Source organism: Pagrus major, chromosome 19 (genome assembly GCF_040436345.1).
Source record: "Pagrus major chromosome 19, Pma_NU_1.0".
In the NCBI taxonomy this organism is placed as follows: Eukaryota; Metazoa; Chordata; class Actinopteri; order Spariformes; family Sparidae; genus Pagrus; species Pagrus major.
The window spans coordinates 3,247,610-3,274,761 of record NC_133233.1 but is presented as its reverse complement, the minus strand read 5'-3'; the positions used below and the strand labels follow the sequence as shown (position 1 = coordinate 3,274,761).

The 27,152-nt window shown below is 40.6% G+C and overlaps 1 protein-coding gene across 2 annotated transcripts in view; it reads right to left on the bottom strand.

Moving 5' to 3' along the window:
- Positions 1–384: 384 nt before the first annotated feature.
- Positions 385–27,152, bottom strand: part of LOC141014500 (rho guanine nucleotide exchange factor 4-like) — a 155,019-nt gene continuing 128,251 nt past the window's right edge. The window contains exons 6-15 of one of the 2 annotated variants that reach the window (XM_073488318.1): positions 25,967–26,118; positions 10,145–10,324; positions 9,474–9,674; positions 8,200–8,379; positions 7,643–7,875; positions 6,979–7,108; positions 6,711–6,842; positions 4,991–5,234; positions 3,233–3,310; positions 385–1,800 (exon numbers count right to left, since the gene is read on the bottom strand). In XM_073488318.1, the coding sequence (XP_073344419.1) occupies positions 1,643–1,800; positions 3,233–3,310; positions 4,991–5,234; positions 6,711–6,842; positions 6,979–7,108; positions 7,643–7,875; positions 8,200–8,379; positions 9,474–9,674; positions 10,145–10,324; positions 25,967–26,118 (1,688 nt within the window). In that variant the 3' untranslated portion in view covers positions 385–1,642. Of the gene's footprint in view, positions 1,801–3,232; positions 3,311–4,990; positions 5,235–6,710; positions 6,843–6,978; positions 7,109–7,642; positions 7,876–8,199; positions 8,380–9,473; positions 9,675–10,144; positions 10,325–17,390; positions 17,583–25,966; positions 26,119–27,152 lie in introns of those variants that run through there. The other variant, XM_073488319.1, reaches the window with a different exon arrangement.

The window sequence follows — 27,152 nt, the reverse complement described above, 5'->3', positions numbered from 1 at the left end:
ATCCCAGGAATCCTGGATCATATCACAATCACAAAATCTATCATAATATGATTTTACCTGATTAAACTGGCTAATTTGATCTCGCCTGTTGCTAAAAACCTTAAAGTGACCATTAGTCGCTCTCCTGGAGCGATGCAGTGTAGTTTGTATTCAGACACCTTAAAGTGGTGTCAGCTTTTCCTCAAAGAGAAGATTACAAAACCAGATGTCTTCACTTTCCCGCTCACAAAAAAGGGAAAAACTCTGTTGTGTAGTACAACCACTCATTGCTCCAGATTTTCTTACAGTATTTCCAAAATGTCATGTTTGAAGACGTCTTCTGAATGTTCCCTAATCCCTCCAGCATTCACAACCAATAACCAATCACACCAACTGATGGCCAAATTTGTCAGTTTAGGAATGTTTAATATTCCATATGGTCAGAAGCTAAAACATTTGAACAGAAAGATGAAAAAAGTACTGAATGCACTTACAGAGCGATATCACTGGGCTGCATTGATCTGAAATGAGATTATACTGGAGACCAGATACACAGAGCAGGGATACTGGATATCAGAAGTACAGGGTACAGGTAGATAAAATAATGTGTGTGTGTGTGTGTGTGTGTGTGTGTGTCTGTGTGTGTGTGTGTGTGTGTGTGTGTGATGCTGTCAGCCTAGCACAATGAAACCTCAGTTCTTCAGTCTGGTTAAATATAGCAGGGTTCTTCAGAGATAAAAAAATATTCTTCACAGTATTTTTTCATCACATCCATGCATGTCATTGTAAATCATCCATGACACACTTCAAATGGCACTTAACAAAAAAATAAAGAAAAGAAAACAGGTTGGTTACTTTCATTGACATGGTAGGTAGAAGAAGTTGAGGATCAGACTCGAGGAATGTGTATTGCCGGAGTGTGTGTTGCTGCAGTTTGTTTGAATACAAAGCTCCTAATCTGTTCCGAGTTGAATCTTCTTCAGGCTGCATTTAATGACTTTTATCAAGTTTTGCACAATATCACAAATGCACCAGACCCAAATCTCGTTGGATGGAAATCCAACCTAGCTGAAATGATCCTGAAATTATATATTTGCACAGAGAAAAGAACAACAGACCCCCCCCCCCCCCTTTTCCCTTTTTTTCAAAAGCAGACACAGAACAAACAAATACAAAAACAAATCATCTGGCACTATGAACACTTGGCATCTGTCAAATCATAAAACAATAGTACAGTTGAAATAAATGACACAATTTTGTCGACAGCCAATGTCTTCACAGAGGCAGCACGGTCAGGAGTCCTATGCTCACTCGCAGCAGTACAGTAGTAGTATTAGTACCAGTCGGTGCTTGATTGAAGGTGTAGAAGTAGTAAGTTAAGCAAGAGGCCACTCTCCCTGTTTGACTCAGTGTCTCCAGTAGACCATTCTCAAGTCTGATTGTTAGCCAACCTATAAAGTGCTTTCAAAAAATCTCCTCCTCATCATAATCATCCACATCTATACAACATATCAGTATGTCAGTTAGGGCAATGTTACGAGTAGGAAAGAAAAGAGAGGAAGAATTCAAAAGGGTCTATTCAGGCACAAGAAAAGAGCTCTTCTCCTTGTTCTCCTCGGTTCCTTCCCTCCACAGCTTTCCTTTCCATTCTGGTTTTTGTTCTTTACTTCTTGAAGGGTGTCAGTCTGCCGATGTTGTGCCAGAAGGTGGAGGTTTTGCGCTTTGGCTCCGCCAGCATGAATACCTGCTGCTGGGGCAAAGCAGTAGGGAGAGAGGGGTGTTTCTGTCGCAGCAGGAAGTCATAGTAGGGTCGAGTCACCGCTGAAGGGGATGAGATGAACAGAAAATATCATTACTTATAACATTCTTATGAGATATTATGCACAGCTCAGAAAAGCTGAAATGTTCAAGTTTATTTCGTGACTGCGAGGCGAGGCTGGAGGAGTGGCCGTCACAACACCAGAGCAAACATAAAAGATGCAAGTGAAAAAGAAAAAAAACATACAGTGCACAACATTACATACTACACTACAATTTGACTAACTTTTGTGTATTTATGGACTGTGCAGCTTTTGGATAAAAGGTTCTGTTAAGGTTTTCTGTCTTGACTCCTAGTGACCTATACCTCTGCCAGAGGGGTGCCACCGAAAAAGGTGGTGAGCTGGGTGGAGAGGGTCATCCATGATCTTGGCCTATTTATGACTGGCCACTGGAAATTCAGATTAATTTGAACTAAAAAATAATGTTTACAACATAGACTACTTAAGCACTGGTTTAATCACTAATTTCAAATAAGCCTTCGCTGCTGAATGATGCATGAATTTTTTTCATTCTCCCATGAAAGTTCTAATCAGTGTAGCCGAAGGCTTCACACCTGAACTCCTTAGTCTCTCTCTTACTTCGTTTTAATATGGACCATGACCCTCCAGCACACCTTCCTTCTTAGTCCTGTTTCCAGATTTCACTGAAGGTCCAGCTCAATCAGCATTCTCCATCCATGTCACAGTAAGGCTGAATCATCATTTCATGTTAGGGTTGATGGACAACAGTGCTGTGCTGTTACAATCACCACAGTACTGTTCTGACTTTCTCTTTTAGACACAAATACTGTTTTTCATTCACTCATTATTGTGATATGATTATTATTTCCTCTGTGCTACTGGAATATTTTAATGTGAAAACATCTGAGCAGGAAACGTTGATCTCTACTGACAGTAGCTTTACACAAATCAAACAACAGTAAAGTAGAAGCAGTGTCAATGCGGGCATTTATTTTTAGAGGAGATTTGGTCTTGTTGCAAGTGTGAGTGTAGGAATCTTCATAAAGAACTGTACTGTTCTGAAGGACGATGAGAATTTTTAGTTAGAGTCAAACCTTTGCTGTTGTTTCTAAAAGGGATTCTGAGATGCTTGAAGAATATAAGGCCCTGGTGACATACAATTTCAATAAAGAGTGCTACTATATGCATTATAGATCAGTACTTATATATTATACATAGTGAGGTTGTCCATATCCAAGCCAAGGCAGAGAGGAAGACATCCACAGACTGATAGAACGCTGAGACTTAAGATGATCTGAAGGGTATGATACGCACTCTCAGAAGAAAATAAAACTAACGACTAATTAAAAAGATATAAAGTCTGACTGATAAAAACACTGAGACTCAGGTACAGGTGCTGAGTGTCTAATGTTTAACTACTCATGTCCATGCAATCCACATATTTGCTTCTGTCTGAATCCTTGGGTGCATACCTTTGGGTTTCCCAGCTGGATGGCTTTTGCAGGCATTCAGCATGGCCTGTTTCTTCTGGACCTCAGTGAGAGAGAAGCCTGAGAAGAGAAAAATAAATAGTATCATTATGAAACTTTCTTGATAAATAGAGTTGTTTTATCATGGGGAAAATGGAAAACATGATAGAAAACCTGGGAACTGAATCAGTTCAAAGTATCCAAAATCAGCAGCATGCTGATTTGTGCATGTGGAGGATGCTCGACACATAAGTAGGGACGTCCTGATCCGATCTCAAAGATGACTATGTGGGCTGATCAAGGCATTTTTGAACTGATTGGTATCGGCTATATTGAGAACAAAATAGAGCCCGATCCTTTGTGTAACATCAGCCGTCATACAGCTGTCATACTTAACTGTACCTTTAGATACGTCTTGATGAAATAATCAAAAATCATTGTAGAGGTGAATATTATGTGTGGAACAGTAAAGAACACTTATCCGTGTACACATACAGTTTAACAATAAACTTTGTTGTCCAAAATGACATCAGTGCAGTGAAACAGTAAATTACATTATAAATCCCCCCGAGCATCTTTCTCTGTATTATGTTCTGTAAAACCAAAAATCCTCGTATCAGCCGATATCGGAAAAAAACATACACACCAATATCAATATATCTGTGACAGGCCAGTGTCAGCTGATATTACTGACCAGCCGATATATCAGTCGTGCTCTAATATATAGAGCAAAAAAAGAGGTGAATGAAGATGAATTTTCATTTGTCTTCCGTGGGTGTTTTTATTTGAATGTGGATCTTTCAGATCAATTTTAGGAGTGCCTATGGTTCGCAGGTTCCACATTTTATTGTGTGTCATGCAGTGTGGGACTCGCATTGGTCTTGGTCTTGGCTCAGTCTTGCCCTGCCTTAGCCTTGGTCTTGACTTGGTCTCTACCCCTCAAAGTCTTGGTCTTGTCTCGGTCTCGAAAAACACTCTGGTTAGTCAGTGGAAGTTTAAGACAGTGTTGTAGTCAAGACCACCTAAACCGAGACCAAGTCATGACCAAGAACAGAATGTTTCAAGACCGCGACAAGACCAAGACTTTGAGGGGTAGAGACCAAGTCATGACCAAGACCAAACAGGTTTTTCAGAGGCTCACTTCAAACCAAGGGTTAAGAGAACTTCCTGTTGTTTCAATGTATTATGGTCCTTTTCTTCATAAGAAGCACAAAACAATCACTACTACTTTGCTGATGTCTCGGGAGCTAACTATCTAGCTAGCTAACTATATTGTTATTGCTTATCTGTGCATGACAGTCCTGCATTTTGCCATATGTCAATGTTGCATCCCACCCTTTGATAGCATATGATGTGAAGTGAAGTCCAGCAGTGAAGTTACTGCTCCTCTAATATCGGTGCAGACTGGCAGGGTAGGAGCACAGGTTGCTAATGCTGGCCTATAAAGCACCACTAGTGGTCAGGTAATGAGGCAGTGTTCTTTTTTAAAAATGACAAATGACATTGTGATAATACCAGGATCGCAAGAGAAATCACCACAGCTTAAACATTGGAAATGTCAGAAGTGGCTTCTGTTTACATAAACGCCATCGACGACTACTGATGGCAGTGAGGGTGTTGAAGGGTTGATTCAACCACTACCCCTTGTAACTCTGTTCTGAGGGGTTATTGCGGCAAAGTCAGCTAACCAGAAGACCAAGTTTGATCATTAACTGAAAGGGCAAACTTTAAAAAGAATGTTGAACTGTGCGTGGATCCAACCTGTCTCCCGGTCATGCTGGACCTGAATCCTCTCGTCAGCGAAGGCCTGGAGCCAGCGTTGTTTATGCTCCGGCTTCTTGGCACATAGGAGGTGGACTTCATCACCAGCCTGCGACCGCAGCTTCAGGGCATTCTTCACGCTGATGTTGAAGTCCTTTTCCTTGCCATCCTCCACATCTATCACCTCCATGTGGTCCATGTCCACCCGACCCTTGTAGTACAGCATGTCCCGGCGCAGGAGGTCCTGCAGTGATAACGACAAAGTCTATATTTTGCAGTTGACAGCTGTTTGACGTACATGGGTTACTATCAAACATCTGACTGCCTACTGGTGCTGCAATATTAGGTCAGTCAGCAATTTCAATCAATTGACTTTTCTGACTCAGAATCAGAAAAGTCAGAAAAATGATTTGGCGAATATCTGAGTATTATTTTTTTTGTTTAAGAATGCACAGACAGCAAATTGAAGATCATTGTAAGTCCACCATGCTTCACCAAAAGTTTTTGGCTATCTTGCGTTCATTAGGCTGGCGTAAAATGTATCGTTCTGAGTTGCTGTCACGGCTGGATCACTCAGTCGAAGTGCCCAACTCTGACCTTAAAGAGAAACTGCCAGAACTGTGAAAAACTGCTTCAAGTTTTTTTACTGTCCAGCCAAAAACATTATATGTAGAACAGTTTTTATGTGCTTATCAAAGCAATATTATTTAGCTTGTTTGTTAACCTTAAAACATCAGCTTCAAAATCATTGTATTGGTACAGTGTGTTGTAACAGGGTGAATGGTGTCTCTGTCACTTGGTTCTGCACTATGTAACTTCAGTGAGAGGGGAGGATCACAGCGTTACATACATGTTTACTTCAACATACAAGTTTATCACATTGGTATGATGTAATGAGCTTTGTTTGTAGCATCTACATTACATCTGACAAATTGTTACAGACCTGTGATTTGTATTTACGACACTGGTGTTGCACTCAAATCTCTCTAATAATGCAAATTTCTACATGATGTTGCTTTAAATATGTATTAAGTATAAGTAGAAGTAATTTTCATGGATTAAGAATCAGGACAAATTATTTGACCTATGACACTAAAAATGCAGATAATGTAATTTCATAAACTTGAATACAATTGCACAGTATAAAAGCTTCTTGTCGGAGGTTTGATTAGACCATTACAGTTTTACAGGACTACACTTTATGTGGACGCAGACAACAGTAGATTGTTTAATTACCTCCACCAAGGAGGTTATGTTATAACCTGTGTCTGTTTGAGTATTTGTTGTTAGGTTGATTGGTCTGTCAGCAGGATAACAATAAACTACTGAATGGATTTCCATGAAACTTGGATGGAGGATGGGTCTTGGCCCAGAAGAGACTCCATTAACTTTTGGTGCAGATCCAGATAAAGGGACGGATACAGGATTTTTTTCTCACTTCCTTTAACATTGAAAAGGGCCTTTTTTTTTTTTTACAGTTTCATACATTTCTCAGGGAATAATGCATGGATTATGCAGGTCTATTTATGTGGCTGCTATCTATTAGAAGTTACAATGTGATGCATTTCCCAATAAAAATTTGTACATAGTGGATTTAATATGTTTTATTTCATATTGGATGCGGCTTGATTAAATTGAATTAAACAAGTTCACTTTTGCTACCCTTTAAGGATGGTAGAGCATAAAGGAGTGTAAAATACAGTGTAAAATCATAAGGCACCTTTTTGCAGTACACCATCTGATGATCGAAGAGGAAAAACATTCTCTGCTGACTCTTGGCCTGAGGCTGGGACAGCTTTGTCAACTCCCCCGAAAAGATGAGATCTGAGCTCCTGCTGAGGACGTCTTCACCCTGCGTGGATTGACACATACACACACACACACACACACACATAGAGCTGTTAGTTGCTGCCCAACCTTGTTGAAGTTGCTTTAAACAGCATCAAGAGAGAGAGATTATTTCAGCACAGGGATGCTTTTTGCCACACCTCCCAGTCCTCTATGCAGCTCTGCCACTGGGCGATCTTGTCAATATTCTCAAGGCGCCGTTTTCTCTCATTGATGAGCCTGGCCACGTTCTTCATGGCGTTTAAGGCAGCCTCCACATCTTTGTAATCCCTGAAGATCAGAGAGTGACATGTTGTGTGCAGCTAAAGCTTAAAGGATGGGTCTGGTGATGGTCTATATTTTTATTATAAACATGAAATTCCATGAAAACACTGACAATGAATGTATCCTAATAACTATCGTGTGTGTATCCAACGCCTGACATATTGCAGTTGCAGATTGTCCACTAGTTAACTGATCATGGATGCTGTCGTTATCTCGGACAGATAATAAAATAAAAGTAAAAATTGTAAAATTGGTTGTCAAATATACCTGGGCATCCCACCCAAGTGAGGTCTATGTGTGGGAAATACTGATGTAAAGTGGTCACAACACGAGGTTAGTTTTTTCACGATATACACAATATAAACATAACTCCTCAATTCATCCTCAGCTTTCCACTCTTTAACATAGTTGTTTTGTTTTTGTTGTTTCTGTGATGTAGAAAGGGACTCAAACTCAATTTCATGTTGCGATCCTGGTGTTGTAAAATGATAAATGAATGAATGTTGGAATGCTTCCCTGTGTAACACATGAGAGAATCACCTGTGCTGTGGGTTGGTGTATTTGAGCAGCTCAGCCAGCTGCAGTGGGTACTTGCAGATCTTTTGAACTGGTGTGAGCAGGAAGCCATCCAAAGAAATGTCAATCATCTTCTGGAGCAGTCGGCAGGCCTCGAAGAAGAACACGTATTTGTTGACCTTCATGAGTTTAGAGAGCTGGACGCAAGCGTTCGGGTGGTTGTTGCAATATTCCGAATAGATCTGGAAATCTGTTTGCTACACATAAAAGACACCAGACGAAGGGTTAGAGGCAAGAAAATGATTTGGCAAGAATGTTGACCCCAGGGTCAAAAGCATGCACTCACATTTAGTGTTTGTTCACAAACTAAATTAATATTAGTTTGAGGATTTTAAAAAACAAAGAGGCCATGTAAAGTAGAACAATTAAAAAGAGACTTCTGACATTGAGCAAGAACTGTTTAAATTCACATTTGCATGCCATTCTTTACAAACACTAACATCTCTGGCGTGATTTTGAAATACTACCACAGAAATTCTTTTCTGCAGCTTCTCTTGATTGACTTCTGCGACTCAGCTTACGTGTTCGAGGAAGCAGCAGCCGATCTCGCTGAGGTGAGGCTGCTCCTTGTTGAACTTCTTTTCCAGGCCTTTCAGGAACTTCCTCTGGAATCGGTAGATCTCCTCAATATTGCCAAAGATGGTGCGAAGCTGCTCTTCGGTGAACATGTCTGTTCTCTTGCGGCACTGTTTGATGTAACCCTAACGGAAGCAGAAAAATAATAAATACACTGAAAAATACACAACATTCGCCGCACACAATCCCCATCAAATTGTATTAACTTATAGATGACAGTCTGACATATGCCTCATTTTTTAAATCAAGATCCATGCATTATTCCCTTATTCCCTGACGCCCTATCTTGTAATGGAAAAGCGAGAAAAACTACTTAGAACACCAATTTGGCCTGGGGTGGTCCTGCCAAGTAACAAGTGTGTTTATTTCCAGGTGTAAAAGTACGTGGCTATAGATTGTTAACAACTTTGATGACTTCTGCTGTATGTTATATAGAATGAAATGACTGTCATCAGGTTTGGTAATCCTAAACTCCTCTTTAGCCAAAGCACGTCCTGGGCATTAAAGGCAGAGAGGTTTATTAAATCTCCTGGACGTTTGGAGCACCTGATGGTACTGGAGGGCCTTATCAAACGTTAAAGGAAATCTCTGGGTGGTATTCACTGACTTTGCCTGGACTTTTAATATGGTTTCTTAAAATCATATAATATAGGTCCTTGAAAGGAAGGTGCAGGACTGGACAGTTTGGGCCTAGGAAGGGGGTCAAAGAAGGTGACCCTGGTCTCCCATGCTACTCAGTTTTGCAACTGACCCACTCCTCTACTCTCTGTGGGAGATGGGCACGCTTAAAGCAGGAGGGATCCAGGTAGTATCCCTGGCTCTTGCTGACTTGGTCCTGCTCAGTGACTCCTGGGATCACACAGGGATTATTTCTGATATGTGCTAAAACGCTTGTGTGGACGGAGATAGTTTTTGTTTTAAAATGAAAGTGTGGACGTAGCCTTACACAGTAACTGACATCCTTGTAAGAAATAATGCAAAATGAGGGCTCCCAACAACATGGCATTCTGGCAAGTAGTATCTTTTACATTACCTCAGACTGCCATCAGAGCTAGGACCACAGTCGAAATAATTATTGGACTTTATTGTGTAAATTGACCTCCATCTCCTCATAACATCAAATAAAGTTCACTAGAATTTATATTCATTTTAGTTTCACCAGTGAGCTAATAGTCTTGACATGTATTAAAGTACTGTCTTCACATGATCTCATCCAGACCTCGCAGATGTCTTTCAGGTGCTTGATGTAGTCTCTCTCTGTGCTCATGATCTCATTGATGACATTGGTCCTCATCTGCTCTTTGCAGGGCAAACCTGGTCCCAGTAACAAACCCAGACCTGCCCGGTCCTCTGCTCCAGTCTGAGTCTCCTCTAGGTGGGCCAGATACTCCTCCATGGGCTCATCCTGGTTCACACGCAACTGAGGAGGACACAGGTAATTAAGAAAGCCAGGAAGAAGAAAGCTATTTTTTAATCCAACAATTAACTCTGAATGTCTTTCTCTCTTCACAAAAATCACCTGAACCTGAACTGTAGTTCCAATTTTGAAATAGCTTCTGGAGGACAATTGTACTGGTGCTTTGATGAGAGGAACAAGCACAGGGGACATTGAAATGCCAAGACATTTCTCTCTCGCTTTTCTTACTTATCGACCCTTGTACAAGAGCACAGTGCTTGCAATGAGCTATGTCTGAAGGACAGTTCACAAAGAAAAACAGCTCTAATAACAGCTCTAATTTTGTAGATTACGAGGGATAAAGGGAGGAGCCTTCATATTATTTACTCTGCCAGTGCTACAGCAGCTGCAGTCATTAATCAAACAGTGTAATTAAAAGCTGTATGGCTGGTAATATCTGTCTCTTCTAGCAGCCTGGACAGAGTTTGTCTCACCCGTACAAAGCTGGCAGGGAACCAGCCCTCGCTGTCCATGATGCGACCCCACCACCACTCCTTGTTAGTGGCATCCACTACTTCGATGACATCACCGGCCTTGAAGCCCAGCTCCTGGTCGTCCATGGTGACATGGTCCCAGAGGGCCTCAGCATACACCACGCTGCCATCACTGATCAGCTGCAGAGGAAGCACAGCAGAAGGGACACAGGTCAGACTTATATTTAGTTTATTCCTAGTTTCAGGACATGGTAGACATTATAGTAAATACTTGCCACAAAATGTGCTGCAATGTCATGAGAAACAACAACAGTGGCACTTTCACTTACATAAGACTTTGCGTTTAGCAAATTACTCTTTCAAGAGCCATACATATAAGTGCAGTGGAGTAAGTACATTTCTATGAGTTCCACTTTTACAAGCAACCAGGGCCAAAGAGGCAAAACAGTCCCATGACAACAGTATACGATACAGCACAAAATAGTAGAAGAGACAGACTGCTCCAAAGCCAAAGGCTGTGTTTAGGCTAACTGCTGCACAGTTTCTTTCTCAAGATTAACCTGGGGATAAAAATGTATTGTATTTGAGAATAAAGGGACATTAAAGGATAAATTCCTCCTAAAATAATGGAAAGTCAAGTGAAGTTTCATAGTCCACAAAACTACACAGCAAAACAGCATTGCAGAATTCTCCTAAACAGCTGAAGTAGCTGGGGACGTAAATGTACTAAAATGTAAAAAAACAACGTTAAAAAAAACATAATCCAAGCTTGAGTGTAATCCAAGTCTCTGTAAACCCAGAGATCCCAAATTTATTTAAAACAATGACGCGTGGTAAAGCTTTTGCACCACTTCAGAGGGTGTGCATTGCTAAAGCTGAGCAGCTACAGTGAAGATTTCAGCTTAAAAAGGGTGTCAATAACATCCATCCAAATCAATCTGGGATCACAGGACTTCCAGAGACTTGGACTATGCTGGATGAGCTGTATGAAGCCATTTAATGTGTTTTTCTGTTGTTTCTTTTACTTTAAAACTGGCTTCCAGCTACTTCAGTTGTTTGGGAGCAATGCTGTTTAGTTGTGAAGCTCCAAAAAAAAAATTGTGGATTATGTAACTTCACCAGACTTTCCATCAGTATGGGAGTGAGTAGGTAATGACTAAATATTTGGCTGAACTGATCCTTTAAATAATGTCCTTTAACAAACACACAAAAAGGCTATTTTTGTTACAAAATACTCAAAAGTAATTAAGTGTTTTCCAACTTGATCATTCAGCTTTGATACCGGCCACTGTGCAGGGCGGTGCTGAGCAGACAGTGACTGCTGCTGAAGTCTGAGTGCAGAATGAGTAATCAATGAGGAGCTAAGGTGGAAGTAGGCAAAATCAGACACAGGGCATATCACTCCTCACTGGCATGATATGGAGAGTGCAGAAAAGAGTACCGGCAGCATGTGAGCACTGCTGGTACACAAAAGAAAACCCACAGTACGCCAAAGAGTAAAATGTACAAGTCATGACTGCGTACCAGTCAGGGCAGGCCCACAAAGACACTGATAGAGGGAATAGGAAGTGTGAGAGACAGAGAAGGAGGAGGCAGAAACCGAGTTATACTAGAAGGAGATGGAGCCAGTGTTATTGATGAAGACACTGCAGTGGTCATATTTCACACCACCTCAAACACACCACCAGTTTCACTCCGTCAACACGGCCCCAGGCTCCACAGAGGCCATCCATTATGCTGCTCTGCCTCTCGTTCCTGCAGAGGTAACACATATCCTGCTTGACCACGTCAGCCCACCATCCCTGCTCTCTGCAGGCTCGTCTCCTTCAGACTACCTCACCAGTGTTGGGAAAGACAGTACATTTTATATTTCTTAGCTCCACTGATCCATCATGGCGATGAGGAAAACAGACGATGTGGCTGTTGCTAAGCAACACACCTACATCATCTTGCCTTTCTCTCCAGGTTTATCTTTGACTATACATGACACCACAATATCCTCTTATTAAGAAGTGTTATGATAGTAAACAGATACATTCAGCTTGTTGTAAGCAGGTCAAGCATCATGACAGTGGTCACAGTGCTGGTCTAAGGGTCACTATGACAAAAGCAATGGCTCACACACACACACACACACACACACACACACACACACACACACACACACACACACAAAATCACACAGTGAACCCTAACCCTGCTGTCACTTTCCTCCCTGATTCTAATGTAAGCAGCTGAGCCAGTTTCGTCTGGCTCTGAGGGGCTCGTGGCTCAGACATATGCTTTTTCCTGGGGCACACATACACTTGTGTACATGAAATATAGTAGTTTTTTAATGTAATATATGTAATAATGTAATATATGCCAATATTTTAAAACAATCTGAGAAGGAAAAATCACAAGGGTTGATCTGCTCACTGTTAACAGACAAGGGCAGTACAACCAATGAGGTGGGGTCTCAAGTGGATTCTGCTTCATTTAAAGTGGTCATTAACCAGACATTGGGAACTGCAGGTTTATTTCATAACTTAGCCCTGTTAATTCATGGCTGAGGGGGTTCAGCCACTGGTGAGTGTCTGTGGAGCTTGTTGTTGCAGTGTGTCCCACACTGTTGGCACTAGTCAGCTTGTAGAATCGGCAGTGGGGCCCATTGATGAGAGAAATCACTCTGATTGGCTGTTCAGCTGAGCAAATCACTTCAAGGCAAGGAAAACGGAAAAGAAACGGAAAAGAAAGGAAAAGCACCTCGAGCCTGTCGCTGTAGTATCTATGATGTCACTCATTAGTTTTTATCTCCGTTTTTTAGCCTCCGCCTTTTCACCAGTGACATTTACAACTTTTTATAAGACATGTTCTTGATTAAAAGTATTTATATTAGCGAGAGTGGTAAACCTAAGCAATACACTGGTTTTTCATAACAACAGTTTGTATAGCAGCAGTCCTGAGTCTTCCAGGAAAGCGTATAAATCTCCAAAGCCCTATAAGTGCAGAGTTTTGAGACAAATTCACTATTTAAAGCACTTAGATTATTGTACACATCGCTCACCAGAAGCAGCAGCAACAGATACAGCATTTACACGCATTTTCATCAGGTAAAGCCAATATCCTAGTTAAAGTTATAATTACCTAAATCTTGATGCAGAGTTGCAATAAAAATATGGACAAGACAAGACAGATGTGTGCTGTGTTTTCTGAAGCAGAAAGATTGGGTTAGGAAAGATCATCTGATTTAAAAGATATGTAACCAATCAAATAGTGCTGTTGACAGGACATTGAGTGAGACAGGTGGCAACATTAGAGCCAAAGTAATGCTTTTTTATTCTTACCAAGCTAAATAGTGATCTGATCCATCACTTCACAGCATTATAATGTGGCAGAGTCAGTCTGGAAACAGCTGTAATTTTGCCTCAAGACTATTAAATATGTGACTTTATTAAAGTTTTAATATGTTTTTCAGATGAGAAAGTAACAATTTAGATTCACAATATGTGGTCAGTTCTCCCCTGCTGGTGCAGTCTCCTGACTGCTTGTTTGTGGCACCAACAGTTAAATAGAAAGTTCGAGCAATTTGGCAGCCCTCTAAATGTTTGTGCATGTGTCTTTGTTTGGCCAATGACAGTTTCTGTTCAACCTTGACACTGGACATGTCAGGTCAACCAGCACTTGTAAGAAAACATGAAATTGTAAGTATTGTATAACTGATATAATTTTTTTCGGGGCCAATACTGACACCAGTTATTAGTAATCAATCAGACTGATAAGCGTTTTTGAAACAGAAGTACTCAAGTACTGTACTTAAGAATAATTTTGAGGTACTATACCTGAGTATTTCCATTTTCCTCTACTTTATACTTCCATTCAAATAAACTGATTTGATAGCTTTAGTTACTAGTTACTTTGTTGATTCAGATTATTCAGTGTTGATGGGCTATTACGTATATGTAACCTTTCTTTCACTAGGAAGTCACATTGAGATTGAAATCTCTTTAACAAGTGAGACTTAGCCAAGAAAGGCTCAAAATAGCAGTATGGACATGAAAAGACGACAACAACATCAAATCAAATCTCAATAGCGTCGGTTAGTATAAAAATACTTGTGATTTGTATTAATCAGATATTGTTGTAGGACACACTGAATGAAACTGCCGTTTTTCACCTCAATGCCTGATTTGGTCTGTATCAGCCTGATACTCTGTCTCTTGTAGCTGCTGCAACAGCAGCGTCTCCAACGTCTGAACAACTTTCCAAAAAGGTGTTACTTGGACAAACTGACCACATAATAGGAATCTAAGTGGTAACTTTCTTGCCTGAAAAACATATTTAAACTGAACATAATGACATATTACAGTCCTACAGCAAAATTACAGCAAAAAAAGTGACTGACAGCTGGTTTGGACGGGGTATTGTATAATGAGTTTTGATTGACAGGATTGTAAGCCCCTGACTGGTCAATATAAAAGATTATTGACAGATTATGACTGTGAAGCACTTTGTGACTGGTGTGTGTGAAAGGTGCTATATAAATAAACTGTGCTTGCTTGCTTGCCAATGTGGGATGATCTAGTCTGCTTAGTTCATAGAAGCCCTTGGTTTGGCTATTAGCCACAAAGCTAACGTTATGTTAGAAAGATTCAAAGTCAATAACATTGTGTACGGTTGACAAGCATCAAATATACTGTGACTGGATGTTTAACATTAAGACTAGCTATCCAGCCATGTCATCATCCCTAAATCAATGTCAAGATTTTAATGAACAAGTCGTAGCCCATGACAGTGTAGGCTACTTCTAGCAGCTCGTGTGTTACAGGCGCCATTCTGTGGTGGTCAGAAGATGATGCGCTGATGGACTACACGAAGTGTTGTAAATAAAATATAAAGATTTTTTTAAATGTATTTTTATTATTCAACTCGAGGTGTCTGCAGCCAGCTGCCAGTGCCACTCATTTTAGATACAGGCTGTCTACCTACATACTGCCTGCATGCACTAATTGCGTTTGAGTCTTGCGAGTCTTCCACAGGACTACGTGGGTTGTTTTGCCAAAGCTATCAGTGAGCTTGTGGCACATGAATGGCAGAGAACGTGAAGCCAAAATCTCCCAATCTCATTTTAACAGATTGAGTATTAACAACAGCCATGTTCACTGTTTATGTACGTTATGATAATGTTAGGTGTTTACTTATATGTGAAACATGAGTAGTTGGGTATGGTTAGTGATGACAACAATATGCTGTGCTCACAGTACACAGCCACTGAGCCTGCTCTTCAAACACTTGCTAACTCAGTAGCACTAAGCACACAGCCGCTGACCCAAAGAACAAGTGTGCCGCAGTGACAGACTGTCGTTCAGCCGCTAACTGAGTACCACAAAGCAGAGAGTCCCTGAGCCCAATAAAAGAGCCACTGCACCAGCAATGCACTCCTGTAGCAGCTAACGTTAGCATTAAGCACACAGCCCCTGAGCTGAACAGAGCTGTGGCGGTAGACACAGCCTCTTTTGACGGCGAATGTTAACATTAGCCCATAAACCCCATTGTCAGGCAGTGTAGTCAGGCAGTTCCTTTTCATGTATTTTGGAGGAGTGCGGTTGTATACTTTCAAAATTCAGCTTGCTTTTGCTGGTTTCTACAGTCTTACTAACCCCAGATTTAAAGTAGAATAAGTAAACATATTTTGAAAAGTTCATGACAAATGGAAATTTGTATTTGTATTAAACCTACAAAATAATAATACCTAAATAAAAGCTGGTGCTTAGATAATAGCTAGTACACACACAATGAAATGAAATTGCTATGATGGCTTACAAAGTAAATTCAGTGTAATGTCCATTTACACAGCACTAATCCCATCAGTACAACAAGTCAAGTCATAGTTGCCACTCTGGTGCTCTCAGTTACTTGCAGAAAAACAGATTTCATTCAGTTATTTCTTCTAATTCCTCTACTGCTCTGTTTTATGAGGTAACTGATAATCTGTTTTCATTGAAATGTATGAATTTGCTTAATAACACACTCTCAGTGTTCCTGTTACTGATGCAGACAGGTTAGCTGATGATACTGAAAGAAGATACATTAATATTTTTTTGTCGTATATCTTTGGCTATGTGAAAATTCTTTATCTTATCAATTAAGATATGTATCTGTTTGAAAGAAGAGGCAGGAAATAGAAGTACATGTAAGTAAATGTCAATAATCTCATCTCTTTATTTCCACATGCAGGTTAGTGTGACAGTGAACTGTCTTGCCTTAAGTTCTCGTCTCCCTACTGTATCCTGAGAGGTCAACTCTGTTTACCTGGACAAACAGCAGGTTCATTTAGCAATATGACAACAGCAGCTAATGTTCTCTTCACTCTAAACACTAGCTTCAACTCATGTTTACATAAAACACTGGTTGGCTGTTTAGGCACTGATTACATCACTAAAACACAAAAGAATTCTATTATAATATATGGCACCAATTCGATAATAAAATGGGCAAACATAAATGAAGCCTGTCTATTCAGTTCTGTTGAGACTGGCAAGTTGTATGTTAGAAACACAATCAGCCATGGTTATCTAAGAGCTGAGGAGCAGTAACAGGGTCACAGCAGAGGGTGTTACATCACCTGAAAGTACTTGTTATACTACTGTTGCTTTTAAAGGGCTTGTTCATCAAAACCAGAAAAAAAAAATCTCAAACTACTTTCTACCAAAGAAATACTCCATCCACAGTAACACAGGATACTGTTGCTGTTTTACTATGACTTTGTGTATACAATGCCTGATATCTTATTTCTCTGATATAGTTGCTGACAGTTTTAGGAAATTATTTAATGTCTTTGAAAAATTTAATGATATTTGTGAGATGTTGTTAAAAATTCATGTCTTCGGTAGGAACCAATGGACTGGGAGCTGGCAGCTGAGAGTGACAGACAGGGAGGTCAGAAAGTACTGAGAGACGGACTAACACATTGTTGGTTTGGATCATTTTTATGGAATTTGTTGACAGTTATAGAATAGCATAAGCTTTATCCACAATCTGAATTCCATCACCTTTGTTGTACTGGGGTGAAGACTGATATCACAGACACAGAGATCTCAAAGCCTGGACAAATCGTAGATAGAGGTATATGAGAAAAAAATGTTCTCCTACAGTCCCAATGGACCCACCCAACAAATTCCTCTTGTTTACATGATAGTGATGACACAAATGCACCCACATCATCCATTCTCACAATAAATGATCTTCCCTCTCCTCCTGGTTGTACCTGTGTTCTGCTGCTGCCATGTTGGACACCCATCAATCCCAGCAGTCCCTCTCACCAACAGGCCAGTCCTCCTCTGCTCCTTGTTGCTTCTGCGTTTCAGTTGTTCGGGTCTTTTCCTCCATTTAGAAGCATGTGTGTGTATCTGTGTGTGCGTACGTGCATGTGTGTTTTTTGTGTGTGTGAGAAAGAGAGTGGTGGTTGGAGTGTGCTCTACTGGAAGGCCAGCAGGAACATGAGCACCACGTTGATGATGATGAGCAACATCATGATGAGGAACACCACCACCTTCTGAGTCTCCGGGGGGAGGTTGCAGCGCAGCATGGCGGTGAAGAATCCCATCCTCTGTCTGCTCCACCTCCCCGAGCCACTGCCACGAGCCATCAGTCCCCTGGCCTCCTCCTCTTCCTCCTCCTCAGCACCACTGCCCCTCCCCCGTCGCCTTTCCCTCAGTGCTGAGCCTCCACACCACACCGCGTCACCTCGTCCCCTGCCTCGACTGTCTCCGTCGGCGTCCTCTAGTGCTGTTCTCCTCCTCCGCTCGGCTCCGGCGGTCGCCTCCTCTGCTTCTCCTGCCACTTTGCCGATGCCCACCGTTGCCCCGGCCTGCCAGTGGAGGCTGGGTGCCTATCTGTGTCAGCGTGTGTGAGAATCTGCGCTCTGTGAAGCTATTTTTTGTATTACGTGCTGAGCACACCCCCCCCCACCCCCCGTCCTCCTTTACTCCCTTTCTCCTCTTTGAGGAACAGGCACCTCCCCTCTCTTTTTCCTTTTTATTTTCCACCAGTTCAGTCTTTCTTTTCCTTCGGTTCCTTTTGTCTCTCTCTCAGTCAGGATGTCAGGATAGAAGACGGACGACGGGATGCTGCATCTCTTCGTTTCATGCTCATGCCTTCTCGTCTTTTCCTTCCTCTTCTTTCTATCGTTCTGTCCCCTTGTTTTCCGGCTTGATCTTCTCTCACTGTTGCCTACATACGTTCACTTGTCTCTCCCTCTCAAACCAGCCGGCCATTTGTTCTCCCTCTGACTTGTTTTCTTCCTCTCCTCTCCCTCCGTCCCTGCCCACCTTTTCTCTTTGTTAAGAGCTCCTGCTAAAATGGTGCTCGCTGCTCTGCCTGGAGCTGTGCTGCCTCAGCCATCCATTTAACTACCAGGATCACCCACTTTTCCTTTTTTTTTTCTCCTCTTCCTTCCCTTCCTTTTTTTGTGTGCCCACCCTTGCATAGCTGGCAGCCAATCAGGATGGAGAGTGTGTCACCGTATCCTGGATACCAGAGTAGTTGAGGCAGGGCCATAGCAACCCCTAGTAGGGTGAGGAGGGGGTAGGGTGTTGGGATAAGAGGGACAGAGGGAGGGATAGAGTGGAGGCCATGCAGAATAATGGACAGATCTCAAGGGAAATGTTTGTGTGTGTGTGTTTGTGTGTATGTGTGTGTTTCAGGTTGAGTGCTATTTGCTGCATTCATACATTTACGCTGACCTAGGAAATAACTTGATTGATATGAAAATTGATGGTTTTTGCAAAAGAAAATATGAATTACAAAGTCTATATTATAAATTAGTCAACGTAACCCTTTAACAGGCAGTGTAACTGCACCATTGACCTTTATCATGATCGAGAGGATCCCTGATCCTACAGACTTCTCTGTAATGACGACTGTTTTTTCATTACATGTGTTTGGGTGCAATATCAACAAAAGAGTGGAAAATAATATAAAAGCAATCAGAGAAGAGTACGGAGCAGCTATACACCTTCCACAAACCTACCGCTGTACTGAGAAAATTGCAACATTTCTGATCGGTGTCCAGCAGCAGCGTGAACAGCCCTTATGGAAGCACGAGAGACCGAGCGGGGTTATATTCTGAGCAGATGTTTTGCAGAACATTAATGATGAGCAGTTTTAATACCATTTTTCCATGTCCTGGTGTACGTTTGAGTATATTTTACAGCTAATTAAATCACCACTAACACGGACGATTACATGTTGTCGACACTCCCACTTAATTCACTCCGAAAAATTGTCTGCTCTATTCACACACCAGACTTAAGACAGGGAGTTGTCAGGGTAAAGTCTGGGGCAAAAAATGCAGACATTTGTGTTCACACATACAGCACCTCCGGGTAAACTCTGGATAAATCCAGAGTAACTGTGCATTTGTGAAAGGGGCTTATGTGAGCCTGGAAAAACTGTGTGACCAGCCGGTTGAATTGCCCACTTCGGGTAAATCGAACTTGACGCTAGGCAGCTCAGCAAACACACTGTACCTGAAATGTATTTTTATTGTAATCTAGTTGTATTTCTAGTATACAACATTGACTGTTCACCTTTTACAATCCATGTCAAACATGTTTTTACTAGATGCATTTTAGTATTTCGATAAAATTCAGTTTCTTTTCAGTCCTATTTCCTTTACATTGCAATGCCTATTCCTCTTTTACCACACATTTTATACAGATGTTTTTACTAGATTTGTTAAGTTTTGTTATATTTTTTTATTTTATTACAGTTTATCTCTAGAGGTCTAATGTATAATATATGTTATTTATATTATTATATTACATAGACTATTGGACTTTTTATGTATGTATTGTCTGTGTTTTAATAAGAAAATGTTTTTTCATAAATTGATTGATATTGTTAACATATTCTTTCTGCAATTTTTATGAAAAGGTTTGTCTTGACTGAAGAGAAATATCTTTAATAACTGTTTTGACCAGTGGATTAATACACATTTGGTGCTTAAGTGAGTAATTCAGCAAAGGGTGCACTATTGCATGAATGTTTTCCAAATGAAGTTGGGACACTGTGTAAAATGTAAAAAAAGAAACAAAAAAACATTATCTTTTCACATTCACATTATCTTGCTGGAATAAGCAAGGACATCCTAGAATAAGATGTCATCTGGTGGCATATGTTGCTGTATAACCTGATTTTACCTCCCAGCATTAATGGTGCCTTCACAGATGTGCACGTCCTCATGCCATGGGCACTAACACTCCCCCATACGTTCACAGATGCTGGCCTTTGAACTTTACACTGGTAACACTCTGAATGGTCCTTTTCCCCTTTCGCCCCAAAGGACATGACGTCCATGGTTTCCAAAAATGATTTGAAATGTGAACTTGTCAGACCACAGCACACTTTTCCACTTCTTAGATGATCTTGGACCAAGAAAAGTTTGCTTTGTTTCTGGATGTTGTTAATAGTTGACTTTTCCTTTGCATGGTAGAGTCGGTTGAATTTGAAGATGCTGCTACAGGTGTCAGTGTCACAAAGTGTTCCTGAGATCCTGCAGTAACATTCTTAAACAGTCATGTTGGTTTTAATGCAGTGCCAACTGAGATATTGAATTGCCCCTAACTTGCAGAGATTTCTCTGGATTCTCTGAATCTTTTGATAATAGGGGTGTCACGATTCACTCAGCTCAGGAGATGAGAGGATACACAATATTGGGTTCACAAGACAAGATGAGATTTTAAGACTATTTTAAAATAACATCTTAAAAATGTTACTCGATCCAAAGTCACAAAATGCAAAACAATGCAGGTCCATTTTGAAATGTTTTATTTGTCATCATCGTGTAATGAATGTCGCTTCAGTTCTACTTTCTGACTGAGTATGAATTATTATATGCAGTAAAAGATGCACAATATGTAAGCAGTGTAAACTCAGCTGACTGGCTTCCCTCCTGTATGATTTCTCATGAGTCTCTTCAGACCTGATAACTGTGCATGAACTATGTGAGCTTCTAACTTCTAACTGAAGCTGTGTGTGACCTTCTAACTGAACTCCTTTTCACAAATTGAAAGTACAAAATAAAAACTGTATAAATAACAAAAATAAATAACAGTAAGTTTTCCTTAGTCTTATTTTTGGAGTGCAAACAATAATCAAAGTAGTACTCTCTCAATAGTGCAAACCAAATTTCTCTTCAAGCATAATACAGAGCTGAGAGCTGCCTACGACTACACTGCCCAGCCTAAGATATGGTCACTTTATTTTTCAAGAATATTAGCATGTCTATGTTTTCTGGCAGCAGTTGAGACCTTTGGGCACTAACTGTCTTCTGCAGTTGAAAAGACACGCTCACTTGGAATGGAGGTAGCAGGGATGGAAAGGTATGCTATCTTTGTAGAGGTTTGACACCACTGTGCGATTAAAATGTGCGTGTGGCGGGAGGGTGTACTTCGGTCCGAATGTGTGGAGGAATCGCCGATTTTCCACCACAAAAAAATGGCCTCATATCAGCTGCAATGAAAATGCCAATGTCTTTTGCTATTGTCATGGCTCAAGCACTTGACTGTGGAAGTTGAGATGCAAAGGTATTTGTCAGCATTGTCTGGCCTTTCAGTGTTTTCTTCACAGGCGCGGTTGATTTTAGTAGAGAGCTGTGGTGGTTCTCCAGGTGTCTTTGCACAGTGCTCATGTTAGCTGCGGTGTACGGCAGTATTTTCTTACAGTGCTTACATATTGTCTGTGTCTTGTCTGTCACTCTGTCACCATTTATTGTTTCCAGCAGGTACACAAAATGCTGCTACACAAATGATTGAAGTGCAGGGGGCATCTTCTATACTAATTTCAAGTTAAACATCAGACTCTGTCATGCTGGCTGCTACAGTGTCTGTTATGTACTGATATCGTGAGACGGCTTTTCACCTCGATGAGAAATATCATCACATTCTCGTGGCAAGAGATCTCGTCACACCCCTATCTGATAATATATATACAAAGTATTTTATTTTTGGTGTCATTTTTCCTTAATGCCCCTTTATCATCTCAGCCTCAGAGTAAAGCTAACAGAGGATTAGTAGTTGCATTTCCCATGTTTATCCTAACTCTGTTTTAGCTAATTAACTTGTAGCAACTGACCTGGCAAAGTCAGTGAGCCGTTGTTTTCCTGGTTCCACCTCTCCAAAGACTTGACCTCAATATGCAAGTGGAATCAAGGAGACAGTTTTGTCCAACCAACAGTCAGAAAGCCATATAATGAGTTTCAGTTATATGTAACATTGTATGTTACATCTATCTCTTCATAGCCATCTCACATTTCAGCCAACCTTTATGGGTCCATTAACACATTTAATGAGCGTCGCTCTTCTGAGCACTAAAGACAGTCAGCCAGAAACCACACCGTTCTGTTGACACACACACACACACACACACGCACACACAAACACACACACACACACACGCAAACACACACACACATGCAAACACACACACACACACACACACACAAACACACACACGTTTCCTTTGAGATCCCTCCATTATTATATGTTCCTTGATAACAGAAATCAGTGATCCACAGGATGGCAGCAAAGCTCTGACTCTGTCTTTTACTCAGGGAGAAGAAGAAACCTGGCTATCTGTTTTTATAGGCTATCCCTATCGACCAATCCAACAGAGTGTGCACTTAATGTACAATAAGACGATATCTCCAAGTAACTGACATCATTACTGATTTCAGTGACGGATCATTACCAGCACCATTAACTTGTTTAAAATCAAAGGTTGTGCACCAGACTGCAAAGACACCAAAACCTGATTAAGGTTTAAGATTTTTAATGTTTTACATGTTTAACAAAAATTAAGGCTTAAAGGGTAACCCCACCAATTTTACATATGAAAGTGTTTATATAGGTCTTGGAGAGTACTACTACTACATATGTGAAAAGGTACTGCCTCTTGTGGCTCTAGAGGAAGCTGCATGTAATTTGATTAATTAACTTTTAGATCTTTCTCAGTGGCTAAGTTGCATTATGGGTAACATAGGCACTAGGTTTTGAAAAGGAAGAAGACATTTGTGTAAACTTTTGTTGTAATTATCATGTGAATTGTTGAGGAATGGCCAAATATGTGTATGTCAGAACTTTGACTTTTGAACACCAAAATCTAATCACTTTATCCTTGATACCAACTGGGCATTTTTGCAAAACATTTTAAGAAATTCCCTCAATGTGTTCCTGACACATCAAGTTCACGAGAATGGGGTGCAATAAGTGACAGTGCCTTTGACCTTTGACTACCAAATTCTAATCTGTTCATCCTTGATTCCAAGTGGACGTTGATACATGGGATGGGATGTATGTACGTACAACCCGAAAACATAATGCCTCCGGCCATTGCTATAACCGGCACAGAGGCATAAAAACAGTTAAGCCTTGGATAGTGTGTGCAAGAAAAGTTCCTTTCAAGCTGCATCAGTCATCTGTCACTGCACACGCGTCAAATACAGCAGCCTGGTCAGAGACGCTGTAGTTAGCCCTCTAGCGTCACTTTTTGAAGTGCCCCTTTCTTGCAATAGTATAAAGACTGAGAAAAGTTTATTTCAAAGTCATGTTACAAAACTATGTCACGTAAGTAATGTAACTCACATAAACTAAATTATGTAAGTGACGTGACTGAATGTAGTCATTTTAACTGAAGGTATTATCCTTTCCTAAACCTAACTGAGTAGTTTTTGTGCCTAAACCTTACCAACGTTAATAACAGTCCAAAAGTCATATGTCATAATATGTAAACTGTTTGTCAAGCTTTGTTTTGAAAGTCTAACCAGACATTGTATATGTATTATTGCTAACCTTACCAAAGAGCCCTTCCCATGCAAAACTGATGCTGGAGGGCAGAGTAGAGCATCATGGTTTGAAGCTTAAGGCCACAGACCAGACTGCTGTATTTGACCAGTTGAGATTGAGCATGTGTTGGGCTTGCATATAGTCCAAACACACTCCAGCGATAAGTGAAGGAGATGAGTAAATCAAAACGTTTAGCAAATGGGATCTTCTCTCATTTGAAACATGAGAGTCACTAGTGGTGACTGAACAACAAACAATGTTCAGAGAGACGTCAGTAAGAAAATTAACCTGAAACTCAAATGAGGGTAAAAAACAGGATTTTAAAAAGTGAAAGTTTGACATGTCACTCCCATCATTATGCCATTGCTCCCACAATATAAATATACAGAGATCAGCTATCATTTACTGTCACACTGTGAGACTTCACTGAAGTGCTGCAGGAGTGTATGTTTCTACTCAGTAAATCTCATTTTACTGAGCTTGTGTATCAGCAGAATCCACAGCATGTATCCATGACAACCAAATAACCCAGCAACCTCAGAGCTTGTTTTGCCATCCCTCTTAGCCAAAAGGCAGTGAGAGCCATACCTAGTCCTCTGCCGAGGCAAGCCTCGTTTTCACTTGCTACCATTCTAATGTAGTATTTGACATTTCCTGTCAGTTTACACCTGAGAGCAACTGTGAAACTGGTGTCATTAGAGTTAGTCTACAGGAAGGCAGTGGTGGTTTACAGGTTTATAGGTGATTTTAACACTGGATACATCTGGATACAGACACTGTCTTTCCCGTACAGTTGGGGAGAGCGTTATAGGAATTCATGGCATTTAGTCACAACAATGAGCAAATTTGTTTCATTCCCTAGAGGAACTGACTCGAACGATTCTGCCCCCGCTATCTCTGCAGAGCCTCCAAATTGTTTTTTTTTTTTTTCACATTCTTTAGATGGCTTATGGTTGTCTGTGATTTGTCACAGCAACTCTGGCCAACAGCCCCAAGGAGGATGGAGTCTGGAGCCCAAACAACAAGGGGGTCAAGGGCCCCCAATACACTGGAACATTATTCATAAACAATGAAAGCAATTTAACAGGAAGGTGCCTTGCCACTCTTCTACTGCTGCTGTAAAATCATTTAAGGTAAAGTCATTGTGTTTTTTTTAATTATTATTATTTCTATGGCTTTTAGCCTTTATTGTAGAGATTGACAGGAAAGGGGAGGCGAGGAAAGAGGAGAAGACGTGCAGGATGGAATCCAATCCGGACTGCTGCTAAGGACTCAGCCTTAGTACATGGGGCCCACGCTCCACCAGTGAGCTAACAGTGTGCCAGGTGTAAAGTCATCTTAACCTAAAAACTACCATTGTCACTTTCATATTTAGTTTAGTCGACAGAACCCTGAGGTTCAAATGAGGAAAATCTTTTTTCTGGTGATCTAAATTGTTTTCTCTCCTGTGTTAATGACTTGAGAAGTTCTTTAATCTGTTAAAAACAGGTATAACCAAGTCATGTTCAGGAGAATTTGTTTTTTCATGTGTGGAACAGAGAAAAAAATATTTTAAAGAGAATTTTTTTCACATGTCTGAAACTGAGTGAAAAAAGGCTTTGGCAGCAGAATTTTTTTTGCAGGCTCATTTGTGCTTGTTTCATTTTGACCACAAGAGGCTGACGTCCATGCTCCAGCAGAGGGGAGCATATAATTGTTGAGTTGAGTTGTGGGAGACCTGGCTTGATCCTTTCAGTCACGAAACTTTTTTTTTCCACTCAGTTTCACACATGAAAAAAGAACTTCTCTACCACTGCCCCCTAGTTGTCAAATCAAAAATGACACTATGGCAAAATAAGACACACTTTACTTATTCCATCAGAATAATCTGAAAGACGCTACAATGACAGATTAGTGCTACAAATATATTTTGTTTTGATCTTTAATCACAGTGCTTCTAACCATAAACACAATGATATCCATCACTCAGTGGTAGAAACAACATCTCCATATTTCCTACCTCATTTATGGCTAGCTGCTCTCCTCCACCTCCTCCTGGGTGTCCAAAACGATGTCCAGAACCACGAAACTCCTCATACAGTAGATCCTCCTCGCTGCCCAGTTCATCGCCAAGCCCCACCTTCTCTGATGCCCCGTCAGGAACAACCACCGCTGAGACAAAGAGGGAAGAGGTGGACAGAGGAGAGACAAAGACAACAGATAGTCTGATTAACTGAGTTACAAATGAGTTGTTGACTTTTCAATACAGCCTGAAACTGTCCACACTACATGGGCTGATAATCTTCAACAGAGCACATCAACAAATAAAAAAAGTGGCAGGTAGGTATGGAATCAGACACTGGGGTTTCAAAATGGAGTCTGGAGGATGAATTCTGGAGTTTCACAGCCTGAGGAATGAAGCTGCTCTGTAGTCTGGTGGCATGGCAGCATCTTTTGCCAAAGAGGAACTAATGATTAAGTAATTAGTATTTAAGGAGTTTATTGGGTACCTACTCAGTATTGTTTCACTTTACTTGAAGGTACACAAAAACAGCAACTAATGATTCAGTAATTAGTAGTTAATGATTCATCATTAGTTCGTGCCAATCAGAGGGTGGTTGATAGATAATCAGGGACAACTCATGAAGAAAGTGGTCAGTATGTCAGTTCAAAGATATTTATAAACTAATCATTACCTAATGATTCATTAATGCAGTCTCCCAGTCTGTTCTCCAGTAACTCATAATTATCAACTATGTAGTCCTCAAATCACAGTACTTCAGGAATAACTTATTAACAATTCATTAACTATCATTCCTGATTCATTCCATAGTCGCTTCTCAGTAACTAATCACATTTTTGTGTACCTTATTTAAAGTGTTACCCAAACTTTTATCAGAGGTCTCAGAGAACCCATGACATACATGGGAATTGTTCTCATTACTACCTTCAATTCACATCGACACAACATTATCCATAGCAGCACTCATACACGAGACGCACAAGCAATATATTTATTTTTATGAGACAGGTATGCTGTTACTGGCCCTTATTTGGACAGATATGGGTCAATCATTCACATCTGATATGATGTACATGATTCCAGTGAACTGAATTTTAACATAAGAGTGTTCAAAATAAAAAAAATATTGTCACAACATATCCCTTATCAGCAGCCTCATCCCATATAATGTAATATGAGGCTT